Source organism: Lipotes vexillifer, unplaced genomic scaffold, assembly GCF_000442215.2.
Source record: "Lipotes vexillifer unplaced genomic scaffold, Lipotes_vexillifer_v1.1 scaffold120, whole genome shotgun sequence".
NCBI lineage: Eukaryota > Metazoa > Chordata > Mammalia > Artiodactyla > Lipotidae > Lipotes > Lipotes vexillifer.
Window position 1 is genome coordinate 1,231,406 of NW_006791240.1, and position 17,301 is coordinate 1,248,706.

The following is a 17,301-nucleotide window of genomic DNA, read 5'->3' on the forward strand; positions in this document are numbered from 1 at the left end:
CTTAGGGGTGACAGACCTAAGACAGCAGGAACCTGGGTTACCAGGCAATCTCCTAGAGCAAACCAGCTCCCATGTAACACTCAGCTCTTACTTAGGGAAAATTAACTTTTATTTGACTATCAGGAGAAAAGAAAGTATTTGGGGAAGAGAATCACTCATGCTATTAAAACAGTAGATCTGAGTGGTGACTCTTGAGATGTCAGGACGGAACATCCCAGCACCAGAAAAGCTTCTGCAGAGGTTATGGAAAGGGTCAACGCTCAGCCAGCAAGTGCCTCCAGAGCTGGTTCGTGTTAGTTTCACAGCCAGCAGCCCTGCCACGTGGGAACACGTGTGTGCCATCTGGAGTCCTGAGCTGGGGGTTCTGAAAGTGGTGGGCCAGTCTAGGTGCTGGGTTTAGACACGCGTGGCTATATTTTTAGAAGGTACTTAAAAAATCTCAGTTTCTGGGACTTTATTCTCCAGCTAAGCCACTCCAGCTGATGTCTGCTTCCAGCTCAATCTGCTACAGGCTTTATTTTTAAAAAACTATGGTTTAGAGTGTTTCGATCGCCACTGCTTTTATTCCAGACGTGCTGCATTTGGAGCTTAGGAAAGTAACACTGGTTCCAAACCCCATTGCCAGTAGGGAAGGGAGTTTCACTGTAGTGTCAGGATTGGCTCCAAATCTAGGTCGTGCAGAAACATGAGGATGGACCTCAGCCCTTATCAGAGCATTGTACCTGGGAGATGCAGATCAACCCTTCCAGCATTTGAATTTTCCTGTAATACTGCCCTGAAGTTCAAGAATCATCATGTTTCTATAGGAAGTAAACTTTGGCCTAGGTCACACCAGGATTGGTCTTTCAGCTCACCCATGCTGACAAACTGGAGGCTAAGCAGGATGGTCAGAGCTTCAAAAACCTTGAGGCAGAAGGTGGTGAATCCCCCAGGCACTGGAGGTGATCAAGAAGAAGCTGGCCAGCCCCTTACCGAGACAGTAGGAGAGGATATTCATGAATTGAGCAGAGAGTTGATTGGGTAACCATTGACAACCTTGATATTCTTGGAGGGTTCCTTCCAACCCAGAGCATATGAACATGTGAAAGCTACTCGTTGGACAGTTAGAGAGCCAGAATTGCAGATTCTTTCTTTTGGTGACCAAGCTTGCGCCATGTTTATAAAAAGTCTCTAGAACTAAATGCGCTCCCTAACTGTCTTTTGCACATAGCCACGGAGAGGAATATTGTTCCATTTGGAAGCTTCTTACCTTTGCCAAGTTAAGAGGAAGCTTGTCTTTGTAATCAGGATGGGGAAGAAAGCACAAAGCATCTACTGCTGATAATGGTTGCTTCTAGATGAACTTGCCCATCTCCTGAATAGCTCAGAACAACTGAATTTAGAGTTGTGATCACTGAGAGGTCTCTGCCTGACAGTGATTTTATTCTGCTGGTTTTAAAAAGAGATTACAGCCAATGCAGGGGACACGGGTTCGATCCCTGGTCCAGGAAGATCCCACATGCCACAGAGCAAGTAAGCCCATGCACCACAACTACTGAGCCTGCGCTCTAGAGCCCGTGCACCACAACTACTGAGCCTGCATGCCACAACTACTGAAGCCCATGTGCCACAACTACTGAAGCCCATGTGCCACAACTACTGAAGCCCATGTGCCACAACTACTGAAGCCCATGTGCCACAACTACTGAAGCCCATGTGCCACAACTACTGAAGCCCATGTGCCACAACTACTGAAGCCCATGTGCCACAACTACTGAAGCCCATGTGCCACAACTACTGAAGCCCATGTGCCACAACTACTGAAGCCCATGTGCCACAACTACTGAAGCCCATGTGCCACAACTACTGAAGCCCATGTGCCACAACTACTGAAGCCTGCGCACCTAGAGCCCGTGCTCCGCAACAAGAGAAGCCACCACAGTGAGAAGCCCACGCACCGCAATGAAGAGTAGCCCCCGCTCGTCACAAGTAGAGAAAGCCCGTGTGCAGCAATGAAGACCCAACGCAGCCAAAAATAAATGAATAAAATAAATTTATATATAAAAAAAGATATTACAGGAGTAAAAAATTCCTTGTTTAAAGGATATCCTCTAGCCAGCATGCAAAATGTCACTAAAGCTGCCTAAGCATTTAGGGGACATCACCTTTGTCTTTCAAGATTCTCCAAAAGATACTAGTGGGCTCCTTTGAATGCATGAGCATCTCTGCTGTGTGAGCTCAGGTGAACTGCTGGTGCCGCCAGTAGAGTTCTATAATCATTTCTATTCTTTAGCACCTTTCATTATACATCAGCCCACCTACCACCTGTTTCTGAGTCGGGAGAATCTGCATACGTGGAGGTTCTCATGCCACTGGGAACGTGGCCAGTGAATGTATTCCTTCTCCAGTTTCCTGCCTCTACATCCGCATCTGGGTTGTCTCTAAATCTGGCCATCACAGAAGGCCTGTTTCTTGAGTTGGGGTCCAGGGTGAAGGTGGGAAATGTCGTAACTTCTGTCTTACCAAATTCTGAGAACGTCTGTAAAGCTAACATTAGTACAGACCATATGGAGAATGGTACTTTCCCCCTCATAGAACTATGATTACAGGGACTTTCTGAAGCAGAGATTTAATCAGAGCTTGCTTGCTTACTTGCTTGCTACGGCGGGGCTTCAGTCATCAGAGACCCAGTTAATGTGCTTCATCTGATTTTTTGTACTTGGGTAGGCTGCGATCTTCAGTAGCAAGAGAAATTACTCTCCTGAAGCTTCCGTCAATCTCATCCTCCTTAAGAAGTGTCCGTGTTGTCCAGTATCCCCACAGCCAAAGGAAGTGCAGCCCGCTTAATGTGAGAGTGCCCAAAATACCAGAATGAAGGGATTGCCCTCAAAGGCAAATGACCCCAGCAGAGAGCGGAGGGTGCAGGGTGCTGTCTGCTTCCTTGCCAGATTCTCTGAAATGTCCTTCATGAGAACAAATAAGGTTTTCTACTTTACTGGCTGTGTACATCATGTTATGCACAATGTTTCTAAATTGTGGTTTTAAGCTGACAAAGATTTTGGCATTCTCTCCAAAGGAATGAAGCATTTGTCCTTCACGGCATCTTTTACCACCATAAAATACCATTCCCATTTAAATTAATTAAAATACTTAAAATCTAAACTTTAATGGGAAAGATGGTTGAAGTCTTTCTTTTTTTTTTTTTTAATAATTTATGGCTTGGCAGTACAATTTTCTTCCATTGGTTTTATTTTGACCTTGGGAAAAAAAAGCAGTTACTATCATTGTTTTGTTTCTGTTTTCCTGTATTCAGCCCTAGCCTTTCAGAATTATCCTAATCCCCTGTATGACTCATGAAGCTTCGCTCTTATACTGAAGGCAAGTGGTATGAGATTTGTAATACTTGTAGTTATCTTTCAGACTCCATGATCCCCCAAGCGATCGCTTCACTATGATCCCACTTCTGAAAGAGAGTTCATTGTTTCTCTTTTGGGGGGATGCAATAAGCATTGAATTGCAGCTTTAGTATTTAAATTTTAATTTAATGTTGACACGAGAACTGGTTGTTTGCCGTCCTTCCCATTGTCTGCCATCACCCACTTGTCTGTCTTCGACCATGGACACTGATAACAATTTTCCAGCCTTGATTCACAATGAAGCAGCCTGCTTAGGCCACCACATCAGATCCTGGGGTGGTGAGGAAGCCACTAAACTGAGAGACTTCGATTCTGATGCAAGTCACTTAGCCTCTCGGAGACTCAGTTTCCTTATCTGTAAAATGAGAGGTTGGATTACTCTAAAAATAGTAAGCGTTCACACAAGTAGTAACAAGGTCACTAACAATGTGGGCGCATACTTACTGAGCAGCTATTCCGTCCTTTTCCATATGCCAGGCCTAGGTGGTACCCAGGGGAGTAGCGGGTGGGGAGGCAGAGGAGTAAACGACTACTTTTGATAGATGAATAGTATGGTGAGAACTAAGCTCCAGAGAAGCTGTAGAGACATGGCATGAGTCCACAAGGTTTTTTTCAATACTCTGAAAATCAAATAAAACGCCTACATTTGCTCTGGTAAGACTTAGCCACCTGACGAAAATACCGACTTTCTTTCTGGGAGCTGGAAAAATGTCAGCTTGGTGTGGAGAGATTGGTTCTATCCTGCCGATCCCAAGCCCTGGCTGGTAGGTGGGGCCCGTAACTAGCAGCTCTGGCTCCTGTGGCAAACAGCCTGCCACAAACCCTAAAGTCAACTTTTTAAGTCATGTTGCAGCTCACAGATGGGTGTTATTACCAGTGTGCACCATCTGGTAGCTTTCTCTTTTACCCATTCATCCCTGCTAACAAGATACCGAGCTTTTTAAATTATTATCTTAAATTTATGTGACCTCTAAACATTCAGGACCTAGGACCAAAAGTCTTGGTCATCTTGCCCTTGTTATATAGTCCTGGTTTTCGTTTAAACTGAGAAATGTATTGTTACTTTATGCAATTTGTTTCATAAGCCAACATTTTTCAAACATGAGGTCCACAAAATAAAAATTAGCAGAAAAGAGCCCTCACTGGTTAAAAGATTCCGCGCTGGACTACCAGGTGGGCGGTGTTTCTAGTTCCCAAACCGTGTGTGTTCCCTGTCGTGCCTGCAGAGCTCAGCACCTGGCATGGAGCAGACACGTGGTAAAAGTGTAACTGGGGGGCTTCCCTGGTGGCGCAGTGGTTGAGTGTCCGCCTGCCGATGCAGGGGACATGGTTTCATGCCCTGGTCCGGGAGGATCCCACGTGCTGCGGAGCGGCTGGGCCCATGAGCCATGGCCGCTGAGCCTGCGCGTCCGGAGCCTGTGCTCTGCAACGGGAGAGGCCACAGCAGTGAGAGGCCCGCATACCACAAAAAAAAAAAAAAAAAAAAAAAAAAAAAAGTAACTGGAAGCACGCCAGTGGGCAGGCAGCATTGCAGCAGTCTGATTTGGTTGCTAATGTACTTCTGAAAGGCCAGACCAACATCCAAAGGCTGGGACAAACTCCAGGATGTGTTGTCTGTTGTGTGGACAGAGCCTTGAGCCAAGTGGATGTCCTCTTCACATGGTCCAAAGATCTGTTTTGGGAATTAAAACCTCCGTAGACACCTTCTCAGGCACTATTCACATGGTGGTTCTGATCATGTCTTCTGATATCATTATGTTATGCTTCTTGCTTACTTCCACCTTTTAATTTGTGCTGATACGTGCATACGTGTAGTTTGTTTTTGTTCTTTTTTTTTTTTTTTTTTAAGAAATTGGCATCTCCTGCAGGTCCACCTGGGCAGGACGCAAGCAGCCAATGGCGGTGGTGGCTGGGGGCGTGTGGTCCTGGAACCAAATCCCCATGGATGCAGAGGGACAACCGTATTTACTGTGTTGTCTAAGATGCCCACTGTGCCCTTTCTGGTTGTTTTTTTTTTTTTTTTTTTTTTTGGTTCTGTCGTCATAGACACATACTGGGCCGGTAGGAAGCACGTGTGACCGAGGATGGCTGTGTATTTCTACTTCCAGGTTTATTGTACATTTCGAATGGTATGTGCGTGACCCTGTAATGATGTGTGGCCTTTCTTCTTTCCCCAGAATGTCGAGTGGTGAAGTCCACTTCTTACACCAAAATAGCTTCATCATCCCGCAGGAGCACCACCAAGAGCCCAGGACCTTCCCGGCGCAGCAAATCCCCGGCATCAACCAGCTCAGGTAAAGCTGCAAAGGAGCCTGCAGTGACTGCCTTGTTTCTGACTCACAATGAGCAGAGGGTGTGTGAAGCCCAGAGCGTGAGATTTCAAGAGTGTAGATTCCGGTTTATAATTTTAGAGCATGTTGAAGTGGTGGAACAGACTTGCCAGAGTCTAGCATGTTGGCTGTAAGAAAAAGCATCAGGTTTGGGAAAACTTAGTAAAGATTCAGAAAACCCAGACTTGCCCACAGATAGAAGTACTCTTCTGACTTGCATCATTTCTGCTGCAAAAATTACATTTTAGGCTAAAGGCCCCCAGCGCCAGAAATCTCTGTTAAACCATTTGTTCTTCTTGGGACTGGCTGGTGAGGAGTTTACAGTTTATATTTGCTGAGCCTTTGTTTAACACATTTTTTACTCTGGCCCCAGCATGGCTCTGGGGCTAAAAGCCATGAGGAGAGACTGGTGCTGGGGTAGCTGCAGTGACTCTGGGCCTGTGACCTGTCTGTCCTTGGGCTCTAGTGCTGGTGTTGGAGCACGATGTGTACTTATAGGATGACCACCTCAGACCTACCTTTTCCTTCTTTGGTTTTAAATCTGACATCAATTGGGACTTCCCTGGTGGTCCAGTGGTTAAGACTTCGCCTTCCAGTGTAAGGGGTGCGGGTTCGATCCCTGGTCGGGGAGCTAAGATCCCACATGCCTCGCAGCCAAAAAACCAAAACATAAAACAGAAGCAATAGTGTAACAAATTCAATCAAGACTTTAAAAATGGTCCACATCAAAAAAAAAAAAAAAAAAAATCTTAAAAAAAAACTGACACGAATCAGTTGGTTTGTTTGTTTGGGTCTTAGGTATAAGGTCTATTTCACGATGGAAGGGAATTATTTATTAAATGCTATAAACTGTTGAATGTGAATTATTAAATGATACATACATCAAAGTGATTGTCACCTGATTTTATGAAGGCAGGGAAGCTCTTATAAATAGGGACTAAGACCTATAGGGTCTATATTGAAGCCTTCTTGTACTCAGCAGTGTGGTCCCAGAGGGACGTGAAAAGATCTCTAGGCTGGGGCTACAGGGCCTACCTCTGGCACCACTGCCCAGTGTGAGTTATAACCTCCCTGTTTAAAATTGGAGGTGCTATAAACTGTTTTTCCTTGTAAAAACTAAAATTGAAACCTCCAAAGTCAGTCTTGGAAGAAGGGACTCTTAGTTGGCTGGAGAGCTAGACCACCGGGCCCATGTTAGTTCTCAATAAGAGTTGCCTTCCCCTGGGGGCATTGCTAATTACTGCTATTCCCTAGACAGGTCTGCAAAGACCTCCTCACTCTGTGTTGGCACCAATGAGCTGCCACTGTCCCTTTCTGGCTGTCTAATCATGGCAGCCAAGATTGAATGGAGGCCTACGGGAGGAAAAGATGGTAATACAGAGCAAAATAAGGGAGAGAGAATTTTTGCAGCTCAGAAATAAATAACCTTGTAAATAGTGAAGAGCCTATTTTATTTCAAAAAGGAAGCTAAAATTTCAGTTAAGAAAAAAAGAATCATAAATCTGATCTTAAAAAGATAATAATGGGGCTTCCCTGGTGGCGCAGTGGTTGAGAATCTGCCTGCTAATGCAGGGGACACGGGTTCGAGCCCTGGTCTGGGAGGATCCCACATGCCGCGGAGCAACTAGGCCCGTGAGCCACAACTACTGAGCCTGCGCATCTGGAGCCTGTGCTCCACAAGAGAGGCCGCAATAGTGAGAGGCCCGCGCACCGTGATGAAGAGTGGGCCCCACTTGCCACAACTAGAGATAGCCCTTGCTCAGAAATGAAGACCCAAAGCAGCAAAAAAATTAAAAAAATTTAAAAAAAAAAAGATAATAATGAATATAGGAAATTGTTTCACTTTAGAATTGGACACATAGTTACTATTCAGCATATCTTAAGATTATATAAATCTTGTAAATGTATTTAATTATAATCTTATAAATAAAGATGAATATATCATTTACCAAAAGTAATTTCGGAAACTCAAAAGAGGAGATAGGCAAATGTATTAAATGTATTGGTATTTGTCACCACCAACATTTGGAACCATTCCCTTTAGAAGTTTAAAATGGATAGGATACATTACTTCAAAATTGATAGATTGATTCAAACAATCATTTCTATTTTCTGTTGTTTCCCTGAATCTCTTTTCCACTATAGTTAAAACCTGGTTGGTTTGACCAGCAAAATCACTTGTAATGTGTGATAGGTATGCCATGCCAGGGAGTTATCATTTCCCATACAGAAAGCAGAATCCAGATCCATTCTAAAATCAATATGTTCTTGAAAAATTAACACTTCAGTCAAGGTATCTTTAACTTTTAGGCCAAAGTTAATTAAAAAGCACTGCTCACGTTTTCTTTAATATAAGCCTTTTACACATATCAAGTTTTCAACTTCTTGCATTTTGATTTAGAAGATATCATACAATCATTTCCTGGTTATATAAGAGCTTATAATATGTGATGACTGTCTCTTGATTCTGACTTGCTATCAAATCTTCCCACCTTCCTCTGGATGATTCTAATTTAGAGGGGGTTTATAGAGCAGCAATACCCAGTCGCAAATGAGTGGATTACGCCAGGGACACCAAGATCACTCCCTTTCCCTGGGACCTAAACGCAGGGTTTAGGAAGTCCAGTGGTGTTTATGTATCTTTTCGGGGCAAGTGCAGATGCTGGATGTCAGGGGATCACCTGCCTTGTGCCCCTCCACTGAACTAGCCTAAGATTCCTGTCTCTACTCAGTTTTGTCTCTTGAAACCATGGCAGTGAGCAGTGAATTATCTCTATATTGACTGTATCTGAATTTTCTGAAAATAGCCTATTCATTGTTTTCCATAAATCGTAGGACTGGAATGTGAACAATTTTCCTTTAATACTCCTTAAACATTGATGTTGTCCCAAGCCCCATTCCACCATGAACCTGACTTAACATTAAGTAATCTTTGTTTTTCCCCCTTACACAAGTACCTAAAGTTTGAAATGATTTCTCCTTCAGTATTAAAATTTCTACTTCCAATATTCATCTTCCTGCATGATATGGAGATTGGAGCATCATATAGAGTTAAGATTTGTAGGTTCCCCTGTTGTTTGTGGTCATATTGTTGGCTTACATTTAAATGAAACGTCAGAGTTTACATAGAACTTTTATCTCTTTGATCAATATTTTGATCCTCCCAACAGTCTCCCAACAACAAGCAAGACAAGACATTGTTCTTTGTTATATAATCCTATACTCTATTTTTTAAATGAGGAAGCAGGCGTAGAGCTGGGGGAACTGCTTGGCCCAGAGTCACAGAATTAATAGTGGCAACTCAGAGCTGGCACGTGGGGCTTCCAGTGCTCTGGATACAGCAGGCTGGCCATTCTTGATACCTGCTTCTTCACGTCTGCTTATTAAAATGTTGGTCTTAAGGAAATAACTGATGCAGTACCTAGTTTAAGATTGAAATTGACAACACCATAACCCTTCGCAACAGAAGCCTAAGCGTTAGTCCCAGACACCAGCATTCTGGGGGGTGAAGTGACTCACCCTGACTTCAGGATCTATGTCAGTGGTAGACAGAAACTTTCCTTTGTAAGTCAGTCTTAGAATAAGAAGGAGAATGCTTGGTAAATCTTGTCTTTGCTCCTTACTCATTTCTCTTCTTGGGACTAGAAGACGTTAGAGGTGTTTTATTAATGTAAGGTGTTCATTTAGACATTCAGAAATATCCAGTTCAGGCCTGCTAGTGTCAGGCACTTGCTAGGCGCTAATAATGCAGAGATGAAAGAAACAGTCCCTCCACTCAAGAAGCACACAGTTCAAGCCCCCTAAATAATTTATAGAAAACATAATTCACATAGCTGTTGAATTATTATTAGTCTCTGTAACAGTAAGGGTCCAAAGAAGGCAAATTGGAGCTAGAAGAAAAGAAACCAGAAGTCTTAATAAGAAAAGGAGAATAAGGAGCCCCCAGACAATTGTGTGCGGAGCCACTGAATGAGGTATCACTAAGAAATGGGGAAAACGGGTTTTAGCTTCTTAAAGGAACAAGAATACATACGAGCATCATAAAGAGAGTTTAATATAGGTTGAATCTTTATTCATGTGTCTGTCTTTGGAACACAGACATCTCATAAAATGTGTAATTTAAAAGTGAATTTCTTTTCAACAAATTCCTTTGTCTGCATAGGGAAGTTATAACAAAGTATCTCCCCAAATAAGAGTATTCTGTGCACTCATTCAATTTCAGTAAGAATGGATAAGGTTTCATTTTACTTTATATTGTTTTCTTAATATTAAAAGTATAAGAAAACCACATTTACCTATCTTGAATTTTCATTACTGTAGTCTTCCTTAAAAACTTAGAGATTTCAAAATTTTGACCTCTTCTTGAATTCCTTAGAAAAACATAGGTTTGTTTGTTTGTTTTAGTTTTGTTCCCATTTAGATGGATGGGCAGTTTTTTTTTTTTTTGTAGAGTGACTCCTGTTTAGAATCTCTATCTATACAAGCCATGACAAACATAACTGAGTGCCCCATGGTGCCTTACATTCATCAATCCAAGCATGAGCTGATGCACTTTCTTGCCCTCCAGAAGCTTATAGTCTAAGGTAGAAACACTCATAGCAACAACCATTCATTCATTCAATATGCATTGAGAACCCACCATGGACTAGTGATGTGAGAGTTGCAAGAGTGAACATTGGAAAGAGGGAAATCTGGATGCCTTAGTTAATGACCTTCTACCATGACAGAAGCATCATTCCGTATTTCCCAGGCTTAAAACTTACTTGTATGTGACTCTTGAAATCCTGAAGTCTTTTTATTTATGCTAGTCAAATTTTACTTTTTTACAGTTATATAAAAATATTTTATGCAACATATGCAGATAAGAATCAAAGCTGGGGAAGCAAAGAGAATTTTAATCAGCTTACTGGTCCAATTTGTCAATTGTTAAAATTCATATCAAACACCTTCAAAGGCAGATTGCTAGCTATTAATTTTTTAGCTCAGTCTTTTTCCTTTAGTGTAGAGATTTCAGCCATGTATTTTCTATAGAGGATCTTTTCTGCTTTGGCATTCCAAGAGAATTGTTGAAAACAAAATGCATCAAGAAAATCAAGAGAGCTGATGATTCATTCCCTGTGTTTTTAGAATTTTTTTTGCTGCATATAATGCTGAATCCTCCTTCCATTCTCTCTCCCTGTACCCATCAACTTCCCCTAGCACTCACTCTCAGCAGGTGAGTATTTCCAAAGATACTCCTTCAAACTTTGAACCATTATCTTGACCCACCGTCTTTGTGGGAGCAGCACTGTATGTCAACTCCTGTTGTAAAGTCCTCACTGCTAATGCTCCATGTTAATTAAATAAATATTTCCCGAGCATCTAGTGTGTGCCAGGCTTGTATCAGTTTGTAAGGATACAAAGATGATTAAACTGCAGTTCTTGTCTTCAAGTTGGGAAACAAACATATGTAACACTATGATAGTATAGTAAGGGCTGTGACAGCCCAGAGAAAGAAGGGGCTAAATCTCTTGAATAGGGTCAGAGAAAAAAGACTTATAAATTGGGACATGAATGATCTTGCCAGGAGAAGGGCCGGGAGGACATCACCACCTGAGAAAACAGTGAGAGTTAAGGCACAAAGGCATGGACGTATATGACATGTTTAAGGAGCAGTGGCCAGTCCAATAAAAATGAATAGTAGAATTACAGGAAAGGGAGAAGATGGTGGTAGCCTAGTTGGTTGCACTGAGATCGCGCAGGGCCGTGAAGGCATAATTTTGTTGTAGGTATTAGGGGGTGAAAAGGGATTTTTAGAAAGGCGATGATTTGATTTTTATCTGAAATTTGGAAACAGTGGTACAGTGGTAGAGGGGATGGCTACACGTGAAGAGCCAAGAGCCAGGAAGGCTCCGTGAAGTCTTCCTGGAAAGAATTGTTAGGACAGAATTTAAACAACAACGCTTAAAATGGGGCAGACTTCAAAAGGGAAATGAAACCAGGAACTTGACTGGATATGAGGCCAGAGGAAGAGAGAGGCATCAGAGATGTGGAGCAGGTTTGCCAGTCGAGGAGGAGAGGCAGGGAATGGGTCGCACTTTAGACCTGTCCCATGTGACGCTTCGGAAGCATCAGTGGGCAAGTAGTGAGGGACGGTGTGTAAGTCAGATGTGAGCTGACAGTGCGTATTTGAGAGACCCTGGCATATAGTAGTGATTTAAATAACAGAAATGTAAAACACCTCTCCCCTCAACCCAAGGAGAGATTTGTAAGGATAAGGATGAAAACAGAACCACGGGGAACATCTGCAGTTATAAGAGCACATCAGGAGGACCTTCAAGATGGTGGAGGAGTAAGACGTGGAGATCACCTTTCCCCACCACAAGTACATCAAAAATACATCTGCACGTGGAACAACTCCTACAGAACACCTACTGAACGCTGGCAGAAGACCTCAGACTTCCCAAAAGGCAAGAAAATCCCCACCTACCTGGGTAGGGCAAAAAAAGAAAAAACAGAGACAAAAGAATAGGGACGGGACCTGCACCTCTGGGAGGGAGCTGTGAAGGAGGAAAGGTTTCCACACACTAGGAAGCCCCTTCACTGGTGGAGACGTGGGGTGGGCAAGGGGGAATGCTTTGGAGCCACAGAGGAGAGCACAGCAACAGGGGTACAGAGGGCAAAGTGGAGAGATTCCTGCACGGAGGATCGGTGCTGACTAGCACTCACCAGCACTCACCAGGCCAAGAGGCTTGTCTGCTCACACGCTGGGGCAGGGCGGGGGAGGGGGGGGCTGGGAGCTGAGGCTCCAGCGTCGGAGGTCAGATCCCAGGGAGAGGACTGGGGTTGGCTGCGTGAACACAGCCTGAAGGGGGCCAGTGCGCCACGGCTAGCCAGGAGGGAGTCCAGGAAAAAGTCTGGAACTGCCTAAGAGGCAAGAGACCGTTGTTTCGGGTGCACGAGGAGAGTGGATTCTTCCCCTGTCTGCCTGCAGAAGGCAGAGCACCACCTAAATGAGCTCCAGAGACGGGCATGAGTCGAAGCTATCAGCTTGGAACCCAGAGATAGGCATGAAATGCTAACACTGTCTGCTGCAGCCAGCAAGAATCCTGTGTGCAAGCACAGGTCACTCTCCACATCCCCCGGGGAGCCTGTGCAACACGCCACCACCAGGGTCCTGTGATCCAAGGACAAGTTCCCTGGGAGAACACACGGCACGCCTCAGGCTGAACACAAACTGGCCTCTGCCACCACAGGCTCACCCAGCATTACAATTATAACTACTGTACCCCTCCCGTCCCCGGCATGAGTGAGCCAGAGCCCGCTAATCAGCCGCTGCTTTAACCCCGTCCTGTCTGAGCGAAGAACAGACGCCCTCAGGCGACCTACATGCAGAGGCGGGGCCAAATCCAAAGCTGAACCCCAGGAGCAGTGCGAACAAAGAAGAGAAAGGGAAATCTCTCCCAGCAGACTCAGGAGCAGTGTATTAAATCTCCACAATCAGCTTGATGTACCCTGCATCTGTGGAATACCTGCATAGACAACGAATCATCCTAAAATGGACACAGTGGACTTTGGGAGCAACAGTAGACTTGGGGTTTGCTGTCCGTGACTGATTTGTTTCTGATCTTTACATTTATCTTAGTATAGTTTTTAGCACTTGTTATCCTTGGTGGCTTTGTTTATTGGTTTGGTTGCTGTCTTCTTTTTTATTATTATTATTTTAATTTTTTATTTTAATAATTTTAAAAATTTATTATTATTATTTTCTTTATTTTTTTTCTCCCTTTTCTTCTGAGCCGTGTGGCTGACAGGGTCTTGATGCTCTGGTCTGGTGTCAGGCCTGACCCTCTGAGGTGGGAGAGCTGAGTTCAGGACATTGGACCACCAGAGACCTCCCAGCCCCACATAATATCAATTGGTGAGCGCTCTCCCAGAGATCTCCATCTCAGTGCTAAGACCCAGCTCCACCCAACGGCCAGCAAGCTCCAGTGCTGGACGCCCCATGCCAATCAACTAGCAAGACAGGAATACAACCCCACCCATTAGCAGAGAGACTGCCTAAAATCATACTAAGTTTACAGATACCCCAAAATACACCACCAGACACAGCCCTGCCCACTAGAAAGACAAGATCCAGCCCCACCCACCGGAACACAGGCACCAGTCCCCTCCACCGGGAAGCCTACACAAGCCACTGAACCAACCTCACCCACTGGGGGCAGACACCAAAAGCAATGGGAACTACACACTTGCATTCTGTGAAAAGGAGACCCCAAACACAGTAACATAAACAAAATGAGAAGACAGAGAAATATGCAGCAGATGAAGAAGCAAGGTAAAAACCCACCAGACCAAACAAATGAAGAGGAAATAGGCTGCCTACCTGACAAAGAATTCAGAGTAATGGTAGTAAAGATAATCCAAAATCGTGGAAATAGAATGGAGAAAATGGAAGAATTAACAAGGACCTAAAAGAACCAAAGAGCAAACAAACAATGATGAATAACACAATAAATGAAATTAAAAATTCTCTGGAAGGAATCAGTTACAGAATAACTGAGGCAGAAGAATGGATAAGTGACCTGGAAGATAAAATAGTGGAAATAACTACTGCAGAGCAGAATAAAGAAAAAAGAATCAAAAGAATTGAGGACAGTCTCAGAGACCTTGGAGACAACATTAAACGCACCAACATTCGAATTATAGGGGTCCCAGAAGAAGAAGAGAAAAACAAAGGGTCTGAGAAAATATTTGAAGACATTATAGTTGAAAACTTCCCTAACATGGGAAAGGAAATAGTCAATCAAGTCCAGGAAACAGAGAGTCCCATACAGGATAAATCCAAGGAGAAACAGGCCAAGACACATATTAATCAAGCTAAATTAAATAGAAATACAACCAAAAATTAAATACAAAGAAAAATATTAAAAGCAGCAAGGGAAAAGTAACAAATAACATACAAGGGAATCCCCGTAAGGTTAACATATGATCTTTCACCAGAAACTCTGCAAGCCAGAAGGCAGTGGCAGGACATATTTAAAGTGATGAAGGAGAAGAATCTCCAACCAAGATTACTCTACCCAGCAAGGATGTCATTCAGATTCGACGGAGAAATTAAAACCTTTACAGAATTTTATCAAACATTTAGAGAATGGCTAACACCTATCCTTCTCAAACTCTTCCAAAATATAGCAGAGGGAGGAACACTCCCAAACTCATTCTACGAGGCGACCATCACCCTGATACCAAAACCAGACAAAGATGTCACAAAGAAAAAGAAAAAAAACTGCAGGCCAGTATTACTGATGAACATAGATGCAAAAATCCTCAACAAAATACTAGCAAACAGAATCCAACAGCACATTAAAGGGATCATACACCACAAACAAGTGGGGTTTTTCCCAGGAACACAAGGATTCTTCAGTATATGCAAATCAATCAGTGTGATAAACCATCTTAAAAAACTGAAGGAGAAAAACCATATGATCATCTCAATAGATGCAGAAAAAGCTTTTGACAAAATTCAACACCCATTTATGATAAAAATGCCCCAGAAAGTAGGAATAGAGGGAACTTACCTCAACATAATAAAGGCTGTATATGACAAACCCACAGCCAACATCGTTCTCAATGGTGAAAAACTGAAACCATTTCCTCTAAGATCAGGAACAAGAGAAGGTTGTCCACTCTCACCACTAATATTCGACATAGTTTTGGAAGTTTTACCCACAGCAATAAGAAAAGAAAAAAGGAATAAAGGAATAAAATAAATAAATAAATAATAAAAGGAACCCAAATCAGAAAAGAAACAGTAAAGCTGTCACTGTTTGCAGATGATATGATACCATACATAGAGAATCCTAAAGATGCTACCAGAAAACTACTGGAGCCAATCAATGAATTTGCTAAAGTAGCAGGATACAAAATTAATGCACAGAAATCTCTTGCATTCCTGTACACTAAGGATGAAAAATCTGAAAGAGAAATTAAGGGAACACTCCCATTTACCATTGCAACAAAAAGAATAAAATACCTAGGAATAAACCTACCTAAGGGGACAAAAGATCTGTATGCTTAAAACTATAAGACACTGATGAAAGAAATTAAAGACAACACAAATAGATGGAGAGATATACCATATCCTTGGATTGGAAGAATCAACATTGTGAAAATGACTCTACTACCCAAAGCAATCTACAGATTCAGTGCAATCCCTATCAAACTACCAATGGTATTTTTTGCAGAAATAGAACAAAAAATTCTAAAATTCATATGGAACCACAAAAGAACTTAAATAGCCAAAGCAATCCTGAGAAAGAAAAACAGAGCTGGAGGAATCAGCTAAATGTAAGGCCAGAAACTATCAAACTCTTAGAGGAAAACATAGGGATAACAGTATGGTACTGGCACAAAAACAGAAAGATAGATCAATGGAACAGGATAGAGAGCCCAGAGATAAACCCACACACATATGGTCACCTTATCTTTGATAAAGGAGGCAAGAATAGCAAAGGAAACCATAAACACAATGAAAAGACAAGTCTCAGAATGGGAGAAAATATTTGCCAACGAAGCAACTGACTAAGGTTAATCTCCAAAATATACAAGCAGCTCAGGCAGCTCAATATTAAAAAAACAAACAACCCAATCCAAAAATGGGCAGAAGACCTAAATAGACATTTCTCCAAAGAAGATATACAGACTGCCAACAAACACATGAAAGAATGCTCAACATCATTAATCATTAGAGAAATGCAAATCAAAACTACAATGAGATATCATCTCACACCAGTCAGAATGGCCATCATCAAAAAATCTAGAAACAATAAATGCTGGAGAGGGTGTGGAGAAAAGGGAACACTCTTGCACTGCTGGTGGGAATGTGAATTGGTTCAGCCACTATGGAGAACAGTATGGAGGTTCCTTAAAAAACTACAAATAGAACTACCATATGACCCAGCAATCCCACTACTAGGTATATACCCTGAGGAAACCAGAATTCAGAAAGAGTCATGTACCAAAATGTTCATTGCAGCTCTATTTACAATAGCCCGGAGATGGAAACAACCTAAGTGCCCGCCGTCGGATGAATGGATAAAGAAGATGTGGCACATATATACAATGGAATATTACTCAGCCATAAAAAGAAACGAAATTGAGCTATTTGTAATGAGGTGGATAGATCTAGAGTCTGTCATACAGAGTGAAGTAAGTCAGAAAGAGAAGGACAAATACCGTATGCTAACACATATATATGGAATTTAAGAAAAAAAAAATGTTATGAAGAACCTAGGGGTAAAACAGGAATAAAGACAGAGACCTACTGGAGAACAGACTTGAGGATATGGGGAGGGGGAAGGGTGAGGTGTGTTAGGGCGAGAGAGAGACATGGACATATATATACTAACAAACGTAAGGTAGATAGCCAGTGGGAAGCAGCCGCATGGCACAGGGAAACCGGCTCGGTTCTTTGTGGCTGTCTGGAGGGGTGGGATAGGGAGGGTGGGAGGGAGGGAGACAAAGAGGGAAGAGATATGGGAACATATATATATGTATAACTGACTCACTCTGTTATAAAGCAGAAACTAACACAC

General features: G+C 42.7%; 1 protein-coding gene across 4 annotated transcripts in view; it reads left to right on the forward strand.

Annotated features, from left to right (window-relative positions):
* DCLK1 (doublecortin like kinase 1) overlaps window positions 1-17,301 on the forward strand; it is a 338,798-nt gene that overhangs the window by 237,599 nt on the left and 83,898 nt on the right. For 3 of the 4 annotated variants that reach the window (XM_007464242.1, XM_007464247.1, XM_007464246.1), the window contains one exon: window positions 5,573-5,689. In XM_007464242.1, the coding sequence (XP_007464304.1) occupies window positions 5,573-5,689 (117 nt within the window). The remainder of the gene's footprint in view (window positions 1-5,572; window positions 5,690-17,301) is intronic. The other variant, XM_007464245.1, reaches the window with a different exon arrangement.